The sequence below is a fragment of the Sarcophilus harrisii genome, chromosome 1 (genome assembly GCF_902635505.1).
Source record: "Sarcophilus harrisii chromosome 1, mSarHar1.11, whole genome shotgun sequence".
NCBI classification, from domain to species: Eukaryota; Metazoa; Chordata; class Mammalia; order Dasyuromorphia; family Dasyuridae; genus Sarcophilus; species Sarcophilus harrisii.
Genome location: NC_045426.1, coordinates 685,952,468 through 685,970,374, shown reverse-complemented (window position 1 = coordinate 685,970,374; position 17,907 = coordinate 685,952,468). Strand labels below are relative to the sequence as shown.

Below are 17,907 nucleotides of genomic sequence, written 5' to 3'. Positions count from 1 at the left end.
CCAGCCATTTTCAGGATATGACATAGTTTACCATGATATAGATGTAGTGTCAGCTTTTAAAAACCCTAGCACTTTTTAAAGTGGGAAAACACGGCAGAATAGCCATTCTTAATTATATCCGTTTTCTTGAAGATACTCCAGTTTTGGAGTTTTTTCTCCCATTTCTATTCAAAAGTTACATATACCTGCTATGTTTTCTCCATGCTCTGAGCCTCAGGGATAGAGACAATTGTTTTTAAGGTAAAATCATTTGTTTTGATTAAGGAAAAGTTTTCTTTTAATACAAAAAAAAAAAAAAAAAACCCAAAATATTCTCACGAAAGAATTATCATGTGGCTGTCATTTGGTCACATCCTAATCTAACTTTGTATATTTCTTTTTCAAACGTCTTAGCTTTTGAAGAGAGAAGATAAAATGACCACTATCTTTTCACATAGCTTAACAGAGGTAAGTAATGAATGACACAGTGTCTGATTTTTCTGAATGTATATTTTTTACTAAGGTTTGCCTTGTGTCTTACTGACATACTTTTAAAATTTACCCTTATATAAAACAGAGTATTTTCTTTCTCTTTTTTTAAATAAAAATCTTTTTATTTTCAAAATATATGCATAGATAGTTTTCCACATTCACCCTTGCAAAACTTTGTGTTCCAATTTTTTTATGATCTCTTTGGAATGCAGGCTCAGTAGAGACACTGCTGGATCAAAGAGTGTGTGCACAGTTTCATAGCCCTTTGGGCATAGTTCCATATTTCTCTCTAGAATGGTTAAATCAGTTCATAACTTCACCAATAATGTATTAGTGTTCCAGTTTTCCCATATCCCCTCTAAAATGGAATGTTTTCAAATGTCTGAAATAACTTGATGTTATTATAAATTAATCTAATATTTGTTTACAGCTGAGAAGTTAGTGCTTATTTACAATGACTTTCTCCTATTGTGATTCATTATTGATCAGAAGGATCACTAATAATGACATAGCATAGAACGATCAGTAATAATGACAATAGCAATGTTTGCATGACAAATCTCTCTATTACTTATATTTATTATTTTTGACAAAACAGCTAGCTCAGCCTAACTCATTTGTTGCCCTAATGACTTTTATATAAATCAATGTGGAGACTCTGGAGTAATTGATTTTGAAGGGGCCATGAAAATACTTTATGCTTCATGTGCTATTAATAACATTTCAAGGGGATGTTAGATATTCTACTGTGTTAAAATGACATTCTACTTAAGAGACCTTAGAAATAATTTTATCATATCAACATTTTCTAAGTAGTATTAAATATTGTCATGCAATCTCACCAGTATGTAGAGTCAAAAATATGTTAATGTATCTGTGTAAATGTACATATACATCTGTATGTACATTTCATATATCCTTTAATGATCTATGAGTTCATCACAGTCGTTCCTTTTCCCACAAACTAGCATACTCTCAAACTTGGTGGTTTTTAAGAATTGCTGTAACGAAAAGTTTACCTTGATGCCCATTCTTGTGGCGAGTTTAGTTGGGATGATCCTGGTACAATATATATTTGGTCCTTCACTGGACCCATACCTGAAGTCTTTCCAGCTTGCCAAAGAAACTTGCCAAATTTTGTTTCACCAACATAGTTTTAAGAACCCCAACTCATATTTGTACCATAAAGATACATCAAAGTTAGATTTCTAGTGTAGGTTTCCTCCAAGAATGTGTGTCTGTCTCTGTTTCTATCTTTAATCCAAGATTTCTGAAATACTCTATATTTTTAGTTTTCAACATTGTATGGAGAGAGGGAGGATTATGGGAAGATGGTGGAGTAGGTCAGTAAATTTCAAACTCTCCAGATTTCCTCCACAAACAGAACAAATTTTTGCCCCAGGGAAAACGTAGATAGGTGCAAAATTAAGACAACTTGGGACAAAACAGAGGTCCTCCTGTTATAACTCAGGAAGATCCTAAAAAGACCCCAGCCTGATGTGACGTGCAAGCACCTCCAGGGTAACTTCAACACTAAGTGGGGACCTCCCCTTCCCATTGGGACTGGCTGGGTTTAGCTGGAGCCTCAATGGGAACCATAAGAATTTTCACCTTCACTACCTGGAAGACTGAGTGAACCTCACTTGATTAGGAATGTAAGGTCCAGCTGTGCTGCAGAGACAAAGCTCTGGGCCAGAAGGAACCAGTGAGCTCAGAAGCAGTGGGTTGGGCACTTGGAGGAGGGGGGAGCTTTTGGTTTGAGGTTCTAGATCAGAGGGGAGAGCTGAAGGGAAGCTAGAGGCACCACCCAACCCCACGATTAGAGATGCTTACACTAATACTTATTGAAAAAAAATGAATTGGCAAAAAAGAAAGAACTCAACCATAGAACTTGCTATGGGAATAGGAAAGGCTAGGGTTCATCTTCAGAGGAGAATACTGAAGTAAAAAAAGCTTCTAACCCAAAGAGTAACAGTGAATGGCTCCCTGCCCAGAGAGAATTTATAGAACTCAAAAAAAGAGTTTGAAAATTAAAAGAGAGTCATTAAAGAAAAACTAAAAAAAAAATAATAAAAACCATCCAAGAAAAACAAGATAATGAAAAAAAAAAATTAACCTACTAGAAAGGGAGATACTGATCTTAAAGACAAATATAGCTCTTTGAAAAGTAGAATAGAGCAAGGGGAAGCCAGTGAAGCTAAAGACAAAGAAATAACAAAACAACATAAAGAATGGAAAAAAATAGAACAGAATATGAAACATCATGTAAGAAAAACAAAAGATTTGTAGAACAGATTGAGAAGAGAAAATATAAGGATAATTGGACCTCCTCAAAGCTGTGACAAAAAAAAAAAAAAAAACCTTGATACAATGCAAGAAATCCAAGAAAATTGTCCTGGAGTGATAGAACATGAGGGGAAAGAAGAAATAGGAAAAAAAAAATCCACTGATCATTATCTCAAAGAGACTCTGTGGAAAACATATAGGTGTATCATTGCCAGATTTTGAAACCTCTAGATCAAAGAGAAAAATTTGTAAGGAGCAAGAAAAAACCAATTTAAATATGCTGGAGCTATAATTAAAATTGTATAGGATTTAGCAGCAGCCATCAGGTTCTGGAATCATATATACTGGTAATCAAAAGAACTAAGCCTGAAGCCAAAAATATCATATCTAGGAAAAATATATTATTAAATGGGGAGAAAAAAGACATTCAGCAAACTTGCAGATTTTCAGTACTTTCAACCAAACACAAATTCAAGAGAAAATTTAATACATAAGAGCCAGTATCCAAGATCAATTTCAGGGACAAAATGCTTATTTATTTATTTATTTTTTACACAGAAATGTATACTGTATGTTTAAAAGTGACTTCAGCAATTGGGTATAAAGATTGAGGCAGAGTTGCGTATGATCTGACTCTTAAAACTCGAAACCACTTAGGAAAAACTAAAAATAATAATTTTGTTACACAAATGAAGTGCAGAGGAAGAGTAGACAATGAGGCATTAGAGGGGGGAAGAGGACTTGGAAGTTTTGAAAACCTACTTGCATCAGGAATGGGTTAAATAGGCAACACTACATATATACCATGAAGGGTATAGCACCCTCCAAAATCTATAAAGAAATAAGGGGTGAGAATAATGTGAAGGGATAAGCAAAGGATGGGGAAAGAAGACAAGGAAGGGATCCATGGGTAGTAGGAAGTTAAGTATTGGAAGGCAAGTTAAGAAGCAGAATTAAAGCAGAAGAGTTAACAGGGATAGGAAAGAAAAGGTCTACATAAATTCTACAAGGATCAGAAATATAATTTATTAGGGAAAAAAATATGGCTAGTAATCTTTGATTTTAGACAGTCAAACTTAATGATTCAATCAAGAGAGAAATCTATATGTGAACTATAATATTGTTTTTGATGCATGTTTACATATGAATCAATGCATGTGGGGTGTGTAGATATGTATGCATGTTGCTCTATGTATGTATCTATATAGATATATGTATATGGGGGCAGGTTGTGTGGGTGTGTGTATATGTGTGTGTGTGTGTATATCTATATATATATATGTATATACAAATATATCTGTGATTAGTTATAGCCTATTTGGGGAAGGGGTGAGGACAAAAGGGGAAAAAAAGAATAAAATAAAAAATGCACAGCAGAAAACAAAAAAACCACCAAGGAGAATTTGGACACTCATGAATAAAATTTGTTCTATATTATATATATAGATATATCCTTTGAACTAGTAATTTATTGTTATATATTTTGTCTTCTCCCCAAAGTTCTGTTGGGTACATGACAATGTTCTAGTTTTTGTTTGTTTTCCTTTTCTGTCTTTTTTTTTTTTTAATTAAAAAAAAAGAGAGGGAAATATTGCATGGAAACAATATATATTTATTTTATTTCTATTGTAGGTATTAAAAGCCCGTGCCAAGTTGGCTACTTTTTATGGAGCATTTGGACCAGACAAATTCAGGTTTATATTTTTACCCGTTTTAAGTTTTAAGTTATGTATTAAATCTATGGGATGTATCATAGATGAATTATTTTTATTAGCTAACTAGAAAAGGGGAACAGAATTTGTTTTCTGGTGACTCAAAGGTATATAGAGGATTTTATTTCCTGCTAAATGGTCAAATTAATGCCTTATGAAGAAATAAAAAAAAATTCTTTTTAATCTTCTTGGTTAGAATCTTCTCCCCTCTCCCTGTTTCCTCATATTTTTATCCCCCTCTCCTTGCTGTTTCCTTTAATCTGTATTTGCTGATCTGCCCAAATATTGTTTAGTCGGTCTGACTCATCACCCCATATCCCTGGGATTTTTTTGGCAATTATATTTGAGTGGTTCACCATGAGTTTCTCCATTGAGTCCCCATTTTACAACTAAAGAACTGAGGTAATTAGGGGTTAAATGACTAGCTTCAAGTCACACAGGGATTTCAGAAGTCAGATTTGAACTGAGATCGTCTTGACTCCAGGCAATGCTCTATGTACTCACTACAAAACCCATCTATCCCATCTGTGTCACATGTATAATTCATATTATGGAATAATTTTGTGACAAATTATTACTTTTTTCCTTTTTGCTATCTTAGTGGAATGCGTTGGATCGAATTTCTGAAAAATGAAGATATTCTAAAGGATATCTATTTTCAGCTAAAAGAGGGAAACCTTTTTTGTGCACAGTTTCTTTGGCTTCGTCATCGAGTAAGAAATTTTGTATTTTTATTTGAATGACTCCATAGCTTATGGAAAGATTATTAAATGAACACTGGAGATTAATCTTGCAGGAATGACATGTTGAATTTAAATTTCTTATCACTTGGAGCAAATAATGTTCTATACCAGTCCATTCAAAGATGTAAATTTGCTTTCTGGTTATGAAATAACTTGGAAGGTACAATATGGCTCCATTATAATTGTTGAATAATTGATTCATTACTCTGAATTTTTCTCATTTGGTCCAACTGTTCTTTATTATTCAAACATAGATTTGGAGTCTTCGATCTACAATGCACCATCTTCCCCAGTGAAAGTAAAGTGGAATTTCTCATATTCTTTTGAGATTGCAAAAATGACCCAAATGCAGTTGTTTGGAGATTAATGAAAGTATCCTCAGTAGCATCAGTGAGACTCAGTAGCTGCTTGGGGTGGGAGATGGATCATGCTATAATGATAGCAAGTTGAACAAATAGTTCCATTGAGCTGTCCAGAGGCAGCCAAGTTTCTGGTGACAAAGCACTTTCCCATATTTCTTTAGGACAGCAATATATAGCTCACTCACCTCACATTTGCATTATCATCCAGCTCTTTAGAAACTCAACAAAGTAAGACAAACCTGGAATCCTGATTCCACATGATTGTTTTTAAGCACCTTTAGATATATAGGTTATAACTTTCCCCAAATGGACAATATGAAAACATTTAACATTAATTGTAACATCTTAAAATCTTTGTTCTTCTATTGTGAAAAACCCTAAGTCTGATACTACACTGGGATTTGAGGGCCCATTGCATCTTTTATATAGGATAAGTATTTGCCCCCTGAAATCGATGGATTCAAAACCCGCAAGTGCCAAAGTTTTATATTAATAGATAGAAAGCTCGATCCTTTCTCTACATTGGGATTGTACCACAGGTTCAGAATCAAAGTGTTTGTTATTGCTACCCTCAAAAATAAAAATAATAACTTACCATTGCTCATGGTTTGCAGCATCTTGTTCTCACAGGAGACATTATGAACATTTAGTAGTTCATTGCCATTAGTGAAGGTAATCCCTCGCTTGATTCAAATTGCCAGCTCACTTCCTTCAGCTTTTACCCTAAATTGTCTGTGGAACTTCTTAGCATGGTTGAGACCTCTTTGCTTTTCTTGATCTCGGTATACAGCCAACCACCCACCTGTGATTCTGATCATAAAAGATGATATTTGCAGCATGCATGTGCTCACAAGCATCCTTTTTGTGATCCCCTCCTTTTTTTTTCAAATAAGTAAACTGAGGCACAAAAGATCATGTGACCTGCCTCTGCGTTATAGAGCCAGTAAGAGTCAGAACCAGAGTAGGTTCTCTCTATTTGTTTGCCATCTTTCATTATATCCATTGATGGTAGAATGGCAGAACTCATTATCAAGTCAGTGACAAAAAGCATTTATTATCTCAGGCATCCTTATGTCTTATATTATTGTGTCTGTCACTGTCTTGGTATTAGTCTTGAGGCCAAAACCCCCCTACTAAAACTTTGTCCTTCTTAATGGGTGTCGTGGCTGTGTTCTGGGAAGATATATTGATCTCGAAGTTCACAAGGTGCAGACCGTCCTAGGAGAGCAGTCAGCTTGTACGTTGTTCGCTACTGGAGGACAGGGCATCTTTCCTGATGGCTCGCTGTTCTGCTAATGCAGCTCTTCGTCAGTTTGCATAAATTCTTAGGAACAAATCCAAATAATTCACTGTTTTTAGGCAGATTTTGAGAGCAGATTTGATGTGAACAAGCTGGACACTTTGCTGAACTCAATTAGCACAAGTATCCCCATGCGAGAGCTTTGTCTGTGGCTTCAGAGTGACGTGATTCCATTTGTGAAAAGAATCTTACCAGATGGGCAGGTAAGCGCCTGCTGCTCCCCAGCTCAGCCTCTTGGATCTGCTCCTTTCTCTTCTTCCTTGGCTTTTTCCTCAAAGAGTCCATTCATTTAACAGCAGTTTGTTCTTACTGTGTTTGGAAATGGGGTTTTTTTGAGTTTTGTGTACACACAGAGACAAGAGCATGCATTTAGTTTGAGAACAATCTCTCTCTTTCAGAGAATCCTTGCAAAATGGTTGGAGCAAGCAGCAAGGAATCTTGAATTAACTGATAAGGTAATAAGTGTAATTAATACTGAAAAAGGCTTAGGCTCTGGGCCTAATTCCTTTGGTTGCTCTGCTAGTGATCTCTCCTGGTATCTGATATTGTTTACAGGCAAACTGGCCAGAGAATGGACTTGAGGTGGCCCAAGTGTTTTTTATGTCTGAAAATCCTGATTCCTTAGGGTGGATGTCTTCCTGCCAGTCCATCGTGTTGGTATGATGTTTAGATGATAAAATTATGTTCAGTTATGTGATAGCAGAAAAGCCCTGAGAATTTCTGTGAATCCATTGTGGGGAATTGGGGCATCAGGACAGCCCCTCTGCTTTTTTCTTCTGGATGTAGAGTTTTGAAAGTATTTCATTAACCCATTTTCTTGCCCACTTGAAATTATTCAAAAGAACAATACAAATTCCTCCATTGAAAAAACAATATGACTAAATTTAAAGGGAACATTTTCCACTTAGGCAATATGATGAATTCCTTTTAAAAAGTGAAATCTTTAGCAGAACCATAATTAACATTGGTTTTTCAAGGCTTTATTAGTCCAGCTACAGCCTTAATTTGAATGATTAAGCCATGCAAGAGTTTATCTCATCGTTTTGAAGATTTTGTGGCTTAAAAGAACAAGTTTCCAAAAGGACTCACTAGAAGAATTTGCAATGTTATCCTTAGGACAGCATTGGTATAAGATGAAGTTTCATTTCCAGTACACAAACGTCAGAGAATGGAATTCTTGATCCTCTGTGGATTTATTCTGCAATTAAGTAAATATCTGTTGTTTTTTCTGTCTCTTGAACATTAAGTTCTTAGTACCTCATAAGATGATGTTTGATATTTCTTGGGGAGAATTTCTTTACTCTCATCTTAGGAGGGAAAGGAAGAGAATAAGGAATTTATATAGTACATATTATGTTTCAGGTACTGTGCTAAGTGCTTATCACAAATATCTATTTGATCTTCATGATATCCTTGTAAGATGCAGATATTAGGAACCCTATTTTATAGATAAGGAAACTGAGTTGCACTGAGGTTTAGCAACTTGTCCATTACTGTATAATCAGGATCTTGGGCAGGATTTGAAGCAAGTCTTGTTGTCAATGCTAGCATTTTTTTTTCCAGTATGCTGAATGCTAGAATAAGATGATTAGGTGATTCAGATTCATGTGTAAGATTTTTAAATTGTCAAATGAAATCTGACAAACTTGTCAAATTCAGAAGCTGTCATAAGTTAATTTAGTTTAAAATAATTTGACAAAAAAAGAAGTCTCATGTTGCTGATTTTTTAGCTCCTAGACTGACAATATTAAGTCTTATCCTGTGTTCAATTACCAGATCAAGTGAAATGTTATACATAAAGTGCTCTGAAAAACTTAAAGCACTATATAAATATGAGCTCTTTTTATGTTGTTGTTTTTAATAATGAGGAGAAAAGACTTGCCCTGGAGAAAGGCTTCTTTGATGGAGACTTGAGCTTGAAGTTAAGAGAGTTGGATGTGCATTTAGGTTTAAATGTGACCCTTACTTAGTTGTATGACATTTATATGTGTGACACTATCCTCTGCGTGCTGTAAGCAACTCACTGGAATTTATCTACCAAGTCAAAAACATGTGATGGCAGAATCATGGATCCTTGATAAATTTGCATGTTAGTCTAGAGTTACTCTGAGTCTTCTAAAAAAGCAAACTACTTTAAAAATTATCTTTGACCTGGGTGAGTACACGATGAAAGCCTTTAAAAAAAATCCTTCTAGAATGAATAAGTGAAGGAATGTATAGAAAAGCATTTGTGAGACACTAGGGATACAGATGGGAGGAGGCGGTAGCTCGGCTCTCTTCCCATATTAATTGGGGGAGACAATATGCTATCTGTAAAGAAGGCCCACCGCAGGGCAGATGGCAAGAACAGGCTGCCCTTGGGAGAGCCGTTGGCTGATGTGTAAGAGCTAATCCTGTAACATATAAGATGCTTGTGTGCTAACAATGCTTTATTTCAGAAGGATTATCAAAACACTGAAGAAGTCTGCCATTTGAAGAAGCTGGTGAATAACCTGCAAAACCTAATCAAACTGTACAGGAAATACAATTGCAAGTTGGCTCTCTCTGAGTTTGAGAAGGTAAAATGCTCAATTCCATGAATGGCCACCTGATACTGACACTTCGTAGACGTAGTGTAACTATTTCTGTATATCTCTATCTACTGATGAGGCTCCTATTTTTCTAGTATAATTAGTACTACTGATTTCCAATCATTAAGTTCTGGGTAAAACCAGAGAAAAATAATTAACCTAATAGTGACTCTTCAAATCAACCCTGCTCTAGCAACCATCGTAGTTTTTATTGCTTTCTGAAAGCATTCTACCACATTCTACCTATACCTAGAAAAATCTAGCCCTTACGAATGCGGCTTTGACCCCTTAGATTCCGCCTGTCTTCCCTTCTCAATAAAATTCTTCCTAGTTGCCATCACATTCCTCCTATTTGACCTAGAAATCGCCCTCCTCCTGCCCTTGCCCTGAGCCATCCAACTATCAACTCTTGCCTCCTACTCAGAGCTTATCAAATCAAGGTTTTCTGTCTTCCGGCTTTTAGGAGAACACTACCACCATTGTGTTTCGGATGCTTGACAAAGTTTTGGCCCCAGAACTTATTCCTTCTGTCTTAGAGAAATTTGTAAAATTGTACATGAAGGAGCATAACCTGGAAGAGGAACCACTTCTTTTGCTGTACATAAAGGTGAGCTTCATCTCAGGCATTCTCATGTGCAAGTTGTGTCCTGGAGCACACCAAGTGTTGGACTCCTGGAAGTTCCTAGACATCAGCTCTGGGGTTTCTTAGCACACTGCTGGTCCTAATAGTGGATTGAATCTTGTCTCAAGAATTATGGGGTTTTCCTATTCAGCAGCCATCCCTTTGTGTTTGTAACCAGTTGATTTTTCTTCCCTGATTTATTTCTCATTTTTCAGGATATGTTGGAGAGATGTAGTTGCAAATCTGCATCACTCTTTGAGACTTCGTGGGAGTCCAAAGCCATGGCGATTATAGGCTGTTTGTCTGATGTGGATGTAAGTACCCACTACTCAGGAGCTGGGATGTACTGCATCTCGATTTTGGTAATCCGTGCTACAAACAGCTGTTGAGCACCTGTTATGTACAGAGTGCTAAGTACAAGAATAGACAGAATATGGTCCCTGCTTTCAGTAATCTTACAATCTAGTATAAGAGATGAGGCACATCCATGCATAATCATGATAAAAGGCAACATGGGGTAAATGCTTTATAAATAATAGATACTAGAGAATTTCTGAGGAGGAGCTTGCTTCTGCCCGGGGTATAAAAAAGCTTTGGGGAAGAGGCAGCATTCAGATTAGCCCTTGATGGATGGGTCAGATTTTGATATCAGAGTCAAAGGAGAGGGCATCCCAGGTACTAGCATGAGTTGAGATATGGACGGAGGCAGTCATGAGATGGTTGGGCAACTGCAAATAAACCAGCATGGTGTTTAGAGGTACCAGGTTTTAAGGTAATTTAAAAAGATGATGATGATAATTTCTGGAGAGATAGATTAGAGGCAGATTATGGAAGATCCTGAATTTGCAGAGCTTTTAACAGTGCAAATGAGTGCGTTGGGTAACTTGTCTCTTGAAAATAGCAATTTCTTTTAAAAAATGAAATCAGAATATTGTTTAAAATAAATACAGCAAAATAACCCTAAAGTGGCCACATGCATGCATGGTAAGTTGAAATAATATGCATGACCTTGTTTAGAAAACTTGAGATGGGGAGATGTGAACAAATGATGGGATGAAGTTAAGGGGAAGGCCCCGCACCGCAACATAGGGATTTTTTGTAATGGCAGCCTGTCTCTTGTAGCTCATTTTTGACGCCGTGCTGCAGATCATGTATGGGGCCGTAGTGCCCTGGAGTGCAGCCGTAGAACAGCTGGTGAAGAAGCATTTGGAAATGGACCATCCCAAGTAAGAATCCATTTTGTTAAACCTTTAACATTTAGGTCATTTCAATGGGCAGTGTTAATACCAGTGGGCAACTTGGTGGCACAGTGCACAGAGTGCCAGGCCTGGAATCAGGAAGACTCATCTTCCTGAGTTCAAATTCAGCTTCAGACACTTTGTAGCTGTATGATGAGTCACTTTACTCTGTCTGCCTCAGTTTCCTCATCTGTCAAAAGAGCTGGAGAAGGAAATGGCAAACCACTTCACTATCTTTGCCCAAAAAAATCCCAGATGGGGTCACAGAGAATCAGACATGACTGAAAAATGATTAAACAACATTAACACTAATGTTGGGAGAAACTGAGGAAAGCCCCCAGCAAGTTGGGGGACCCCTGGGCCAGATCTTTGGGAGAATGTAAGCAAGAGCCCTCTAGGGAGGGCAGGAGTCAGGTGGTGAGCTTTCTTCTTAGGGGCAATTCCTTCATCACTCTGTGGAGCCTGGCATATATCTGCTGATTGAGTGAATGAGATCCTAGATCTCTCTGAGTGAGGGAGCCAGGGGGAGGATCCAGTGACATTACATTTGTAAAGTGCCACACACAGAGTAGGTGCTATATAAAAATGCTAGCAACTGCTCACTGTACAAGGACCTTTGTTTTCTAGAGTGAAATTATTACAGGAAAGTTACAAATTAATGGAGATGAAGAAACTTCTACGAGGTTATGGAATAAGAGACTCACATCTTTTAAACAAGGAGATAATGGTAAGGAAGGGTCCACACTCATTTACCCCTTCAGTTCCCTCTGTTCTTAGCAGCATCATTGAAGCCGATGGAGCTCTTTTCCTCTAAAAGCGTCATTTGGGGACACTCTGGTTCCAAGTTAGGCTCAGTCTTGACTTTTCCAGTGACATAGGACTCTTCTGGCCTTCAGTTTCCTCACTCTGAAATGAAGCTGATGACGCCATAGAGCACCAAATCTTGAGATAGGAAGCCTTACTGGCTGTGTGATCCTGGGCAGGTCACTTTATCCTGTCTGCCTCAGTTTCCCATCTGTCAGATGAGCTGGAGAAGGGAATGGCCAACCACTTCTGTATCTCTGCCGAGAAAACCCCAAATGGAATCACTAATAGTTGGATGTGATTGAAACGAATGTACATAAAAAAATACATTAATTGAACTAAAGAGTGTCTAAGATTCCATTTAAGATTCAATAGTTTATCTGTGATTACTGTTTTTTAAAATAGATTAAAAATTTTTTTGTCTTTTTTTTTTTTTTTGGAGTAAGAAATTTTTCAGCTCTTTACTTACATTAGAATCATAATTGAAGACTCTTTCTAAGAATATACAACTTCCCGAGGTGTTCTGGGTTCTCTTAGTCAGATTTCTTTACCCTCACAGCATAATTTCCCCCCAAAAGTAAGAATGATTTGTGCTTTGTTTCAGAGAGTCATCAGATACATCCTTAAACAAAATGGCCCAACCTCTCTCGAGGATGCTTTAAAGGTAGCTCAAGCATATCTGTTGTCTAAAGATGAAATCTACAGCTTAAGGATCATCGACCTGATAAGCAGAGAGCAGGTACGTCGGCTCAGAGAGCCGGTACGTCAGTTCAGAGAGCTGGTGAATTGCACTGACAAATGTGTGAGCCATGATTCTGGGGTGAAGGAGAGCCCGTGTTCTTGTGGCTGTGGCACTGAGAGTAGCTTCAAACCCTTTACTTCTTATAGGCCCAAAATACCAGAGACAATCATTTCTAATTTCCTCTCTTTGTGTCCACAGATCCAAGGTAGGCAGGTCTCGCTTCATATTCTTCATGTTGGTGGGTCTCTGTTTTTTTGGTGATTCTTAAAACCAACACAGCAGAAACTGAATTTCATTTCAGCATGGCTTGTGTGGAGAGCATTTGGTGCTTGCAAAGCCTTTTAGTGGCTCTTCTGTCTATTAATCTATATTCTCTTAAAAGACACTTTCATCTTTAAGTAAATAAAAAACAAAAGACAAGGCATGGGAAAAAATTGTATCCATTGTAAATGACGTCCATTTTTGACATTTTCATGTAATGTTTGTAGGATGAAGAATGTCTATCCCTCTTGAAGTCCCTGCCTCCTACTGAAGCTGAGAAAACTGCAGAAAGAGTGATTATATGGGCACGCTTAGCACTCCAGGAAGAACCAGATCACTCCCAAGAGGTATTATTTACGTTTGAAGAAGCATCTTGAGAATGGGAATCAGGCCATGCTTGGGAATATTTGGGGCTGGTCACATAGATTTAGAGACTGACTAAGATCTATCTTTTTAAATTTCATGAGTGGATTAATGACTGAATTTCTAGGCAGATGTCTTGAGTTAAAGGATAATTGCTCATTTCCATGTGATTTGGAGTTAAGCATAATCCCAGAGATGAAAAAAATCTGAAAGGCCACCTTGGTGTTTTGGACTCTCCTTCCCACTGTCTCCTGCCAATTTCCTCATGTGTAAAATGAGCTGCAGAGGAAAGGACAAAACCACTGCAGTATCTTTACCAAGAATATCCTAAATGGGGTCACAAAGAGCCAGATATAACTCTAATCAGCTAAACAACAAATCCAAACTAGTTTATGAAGCACTTCATATACATGCAGGAGCAGTGGAAAGATTGCTAGATTTGGAGTCAGAGGACCTGGATTTGAATTCTGGCTCTCCTAATAACTAAGGATGGATCTTTGGCTTAGCCTCTTTCTTGTCGTAGTCATGTAGTGAGAGGGGGTGGGCAGCGTCCAATCCAAATCAATCTCTCTGACCAAAGTGTTGAATATGGTCAGAAACTCTCTACAAAGAACATTGCAGAGAATGAGTCAGGAAGAGGAGAGGAAGAAGGCAGCCAGCTGAAATCCTTCACAGGAAATGGAAAAGGGTAACTCTTGTGTTTTCACTGCAAGCATTACCAGACATATTATTGCAGACCAGACAAGTTACAGCAAGCACTATCGGAGGATTAACAGAAAGAATTTTTTTTGAAGATTGCAGAATTCTTTCAATGTAATTGTGCCTAACCTAAAGTATAAACAGATTGTCAGAGCTCCTGTTTGTCACAGATTTTTGAGTTTATTGTTGGGACAATGTTAACGGGATATTTTTTTTTCTTTAAAACTGTTGTAGATTTCTGAATGTATTTTGCTTTTTGTACTTTTGCATTGTACTTTTTGTTAAAATTAATCTAAGGTGGAAGAGAATTTCATTGAGTTATTTGCATTTCAGGATAAGATACAGAGGATATTCATAGTAAGGACAACTGTAAACATTATTAAAGCTCTACGTGACATTCAGAAAGGCAAGTTTTCTGTTGTGATTTTTTTTCTTGGTATAGCATAGAGACTTTAATTCTTTAATGGAAGCTTGGGGCTCTTTAATGCTTTTGCATTTACCATCTGAGCTTCCTTCATTTTCCCCATCCTTTAAGATTAAACACCTTTTCTACTTGTCTCTAACTTTCCTCGTTATCCATCATCCAAATACACCAGCTTCCCTGTGAGTCTCCACTTGTTGTGCCCTCCTAGGGCTGCCTTTTGTTTGTTCATCCCCACAAGGCTCCCTTGTTTCCTTGGGTCCCTTGCCTTCCTCTTCCATTGGAACCACATTTCTTGTCATCCTTGAGCTCATACACTTCCCACCTTCCAGCATTAACCTGAGCCTGGAACACTCCACATTTCTCCCTGGATCCTTCACTGCTGACTCCCATAGCGCCGTAGCCTGAGCTGTCCCGCCTTTGCTCCATCTGCCGCTTCTAGGCCTTTGCTTTGGCCACCATTGCTCAAGAACTTTTTGTTGACGTTTCTGGCCTCTCTTCTGCCCTGTGATTCTTAGATATTCTGGATGTCCTCCCACGTTTCCTAACCGCCGCCAGCTCCTCTTCATCCCTTTCCTTCTCTTCTCTACCCTGGCTAATCACCTTTCTGTCAGTTCTGTCAGCTCCCTCATCTCTCCAGCTTGTCCTAGATCCGGGCCTTCAGTTACCCTTCTCTTTCACCGCTGAACTTGCCCAGTCACTTGAACTTGATTCTGCTGCTTCTTCCCTTGCTCTCCCTCCTTCTGTGGGCCTAGCCCTGTGCCTCACCACCTTGGTCTTTAATAAATGTTTGTTAAGTTCATGGTGGTTCCCCAATCTATGCTTTTAAAGGAGATTCAAAATAAATCTCAAGTGTTTCATCACCAGTTGTCAGCTGGCTCATCCAGTCAGGAAGGGTCTTCCTCTGCCAGACTTGGGCACTGCCCTTTCTGCCTCCTGACTCCTTCATAGGGGTCATTGGTTAAGTTAGCTGAGAACTCGTGCTCGGTCCCAGGCCTCTGAACTTGTTCCAGCTCTTTTCCCCTGTGCTCTTCTTTCTCCATGGGATGGTGATCCCTCCTCACTGTTCTCCTGACAGAATAGGGACACATCTACCCACAGTCAACTTTTGTGATGCTGCTTATGTGAACCTGACTTAAATCAGGAGAAGCAGAGTTCAAATCCTGCCTCTGGCCCTTGTGAACTGTGGCCCTGGCCCCCTTGCTTGATATCTGCCTGCCTTCAGTCTCTCTCCACTCCAGTGCTTCCTCTTTTTAGCTGTCAAATTGATTGATCTAACTCAATCACTGTTACCTTCTAGCTCAAATAGGAATTGTCCTGTTTGGCTTCTAAAGCCCTGGCCACGTCTTAACTTTTCAGTCTTCTTACACCATTTTTTTTTTTTTTAACTTCCATATATTCAGCAGTCTAGTGACATTGTCCTCCTTGCTATTCCTTACACAAAACACTCCATTTCTCCATGCCTACAATTCTCTCCTTTTTCATTTCCTTCTGGCTTCCTTTGAGTCTCAGAAAAAGTCTCACTTTCTGCCGAAAAGCCTTTCCTGGTCTCATTTAATTTGAATGCTTTTCTCTTGATTTTCCTTCTCTCTATTCTTCCCTCCCTCTTTCTTCTCTTCCCTCCCTCCTCCTCCTCTCCCCCTCTTCTCTCCTTCCCTTCCCTCCTTCTTCCCCTCCCTCCCTCTTTCCTTCTTCTCTCTCCCCCTACTCCTCCCCTCCCTCCTTTCTCCTTCTCCTCCTCCTTCTTTCCTTTCTTTCAGTAAAGCAATTAGGGTAAATGACTTGCTCAGGGTTACACAGCTAGGAAGTGTGAAGTGTCTGAGGTCAGATTTGAACTCGGGTCCTCCTGAATCCAGGTTTGGTATTCTATCCACTGCACCATCCTGCTGGACCCTTGATTTTCTTCAGTTTATTCTGTCTGTATCTTCTTTGTACATAGTTTTATATGACTGCTTTCCCCCATTAAACTGTGAACTTCATAGAAGTGTAGACTGTTTTTGCCTTTGTTGGTTTCCCCAGGCTCAGCACAGTGTCAGGCACATAGTAGGTATTCCATAAAGGTACCTTGACTTGGGCAACTTCTTAGGCAGACGTGTTCATGGCAAGAGTTCACAGTACTTCTTGTGTGCTTGTATGGCTTCATTTTGTAATAAAATTTATCCATGGAGTCCATTGATTACCTAATTAAAAAGCCAGAGATAGCTCTCTGCAGATTTTATTTACACTTAGAGTTCAAGCTCATATGTATTGGGGGGGTGGGGGGGAGAGTCAGAGAGCCCAGGATTCAGGAATCTTGCATAGAATGGAAATACACAAGCAGGTTGGGTCCATAAAATGTTGCAGAAAGCAGGAGGGAACGATAAAGGCATATATATGTCATAAGGGAAGAGGAGAGGATTCTCCTTAGGAGTCGGGGAAATTTATGTGCCAGGCTCAGTTTTGCAGACTTCAGCATTTGTGTATGACCTGTTTGCTTCAAGCAAATAAAAGTGCTGAGAAAGAATCCAGGCAGAATTTTTCTTAGCACAATGGCAGCAAGACTTCTAGGCCAGAAATTCTTTTGTCACAATATAAAAAGCAGCTAACTTTTGATCCAGGTTATCCTTCCTTGCTATCTAGCCTTCTCTACAGCTACCTGCCTTCTCCCTCCTTTGTGTGTGGTCTGGGAAATGCAAACTCGCAGCATTGTTAATCCCAGCTAGGTCAGTAGGAAAATAACCTTGCTCTGAGAGCAAATGCTACAATTCATTTCCAAATTTAATATCAGTGAGTTTAGAATTTTCTGTCCCTTCAATTTTAATCCTATGTTTTTTTCTTTAACTCTAATCATACTGAATAATTAAGCTATTTGTAGTCTACTTCATCCTTTCTGCCCCAGTGCTTGAGGAAATCTGTTAAAGATAATTGAAAGGAGAAATAGTTACATTTTTAGCCATCCTTTCTGATGGAATCTGTCAATGTGCGCATCTTAAGACTTATAGTAATTTGTTGCTGCTATTTTTTTAAATTTAATTACAGAAAACCCTCTGAAGTTGGATGAATGTGATGAAAACTTAAAAGTATTTAAAACCATTAGGAGCTTACAGGTGAGAGATCTGAGTTACGGGTTCCATTTATTATTTTTTTATCTGTGTGTGTGTGTGTGTGTGTATAGTGTGTATATATTATTTCCTATATATATTTTCTGCTCCTGTATATATTATCTTTATGTAGATATAGATAGATGTATGTGTATACATGTAGTAGATATACATATGTAGATATGGATAGATATAGACAGCCTGTGTGTATGTGTATATATGTGTATACACAC

The 17,907-nt window shown here is 38.2% G+C and overlaps 1 protein-coding gene across 4 annotated transcripts in view; it reads left to right on the top strand.

Annotated features, from left to right (window-relative positions):
- Positions 1 to 17,907, top strand: part of KNTC1 (kinetochore associated 1) — a 96,830-nt gene that overhangs the window by 29,784 nt on the left and 49,139 nt on the right. For 3 of the 4 annotated variants that reach the window (XM_031948489.1, XM_031948490.1, XM_031948492.1), the window contains exons 19-33: positions 394 to 447; positions 4,390 to 4,451; positions 5,071 to 5,182; positions 6,934 to 7,077; positions 7,273 to 7,329; positions 7,430 to 7,531; positions 9,313 to 9,432; positions 9,908 to 10,051; positions 10,282 to 10,380; positions 11,189 to 11,292; positions 11,932 to 12,031; positions 12,713 to 12,847; positions 13,339 to 13,458; positions 14,507 to 14,579; positions 17,613 to 17,680. In XM_031948489.1, coding sequence (XP_031804349.1) covers positions 394 to 447; positions 4,390 to 4,451; positions 5,071 to 5,182; positions 6,934 to 7,077; positions 7,273 to 7,329; positions 7,430 to 7,531; positions 9,313 to 9,432; positions 9,908 to 10,051; positions 10,282 to 10,380; positions 11,189 to 11,292; positions 11,932 to 12,031; positions 12,713 to 12,847; positions 13,339 to 13,458; positions 14,507 to 14,579; positions 17,613 to 17,680 — 1,494 coding nt within the window. The remainder of the gene's footprint in view (positions 1 to 393; positions 448 to 4,389; positions 4,452 to 5,070; positions 5,183 to 6,933; positions 7,078 to 7,272; positions 7,330 to 7,429; positions 7,532 to 9,312; positions 9,433 to 9,907; positions 10,052 to 10,281; positions 10,381 to 11,188; positions 11,293 to 11,931; positions 12,032 to 12,712; positions 12,848 to 13,338; positions 13,459 to 14,506; positions 14,580 to 17,612; positions 17,681 to 17,907) is intronic. The other variant, XM_031948491.1, reaches the window with a different exon arrangement.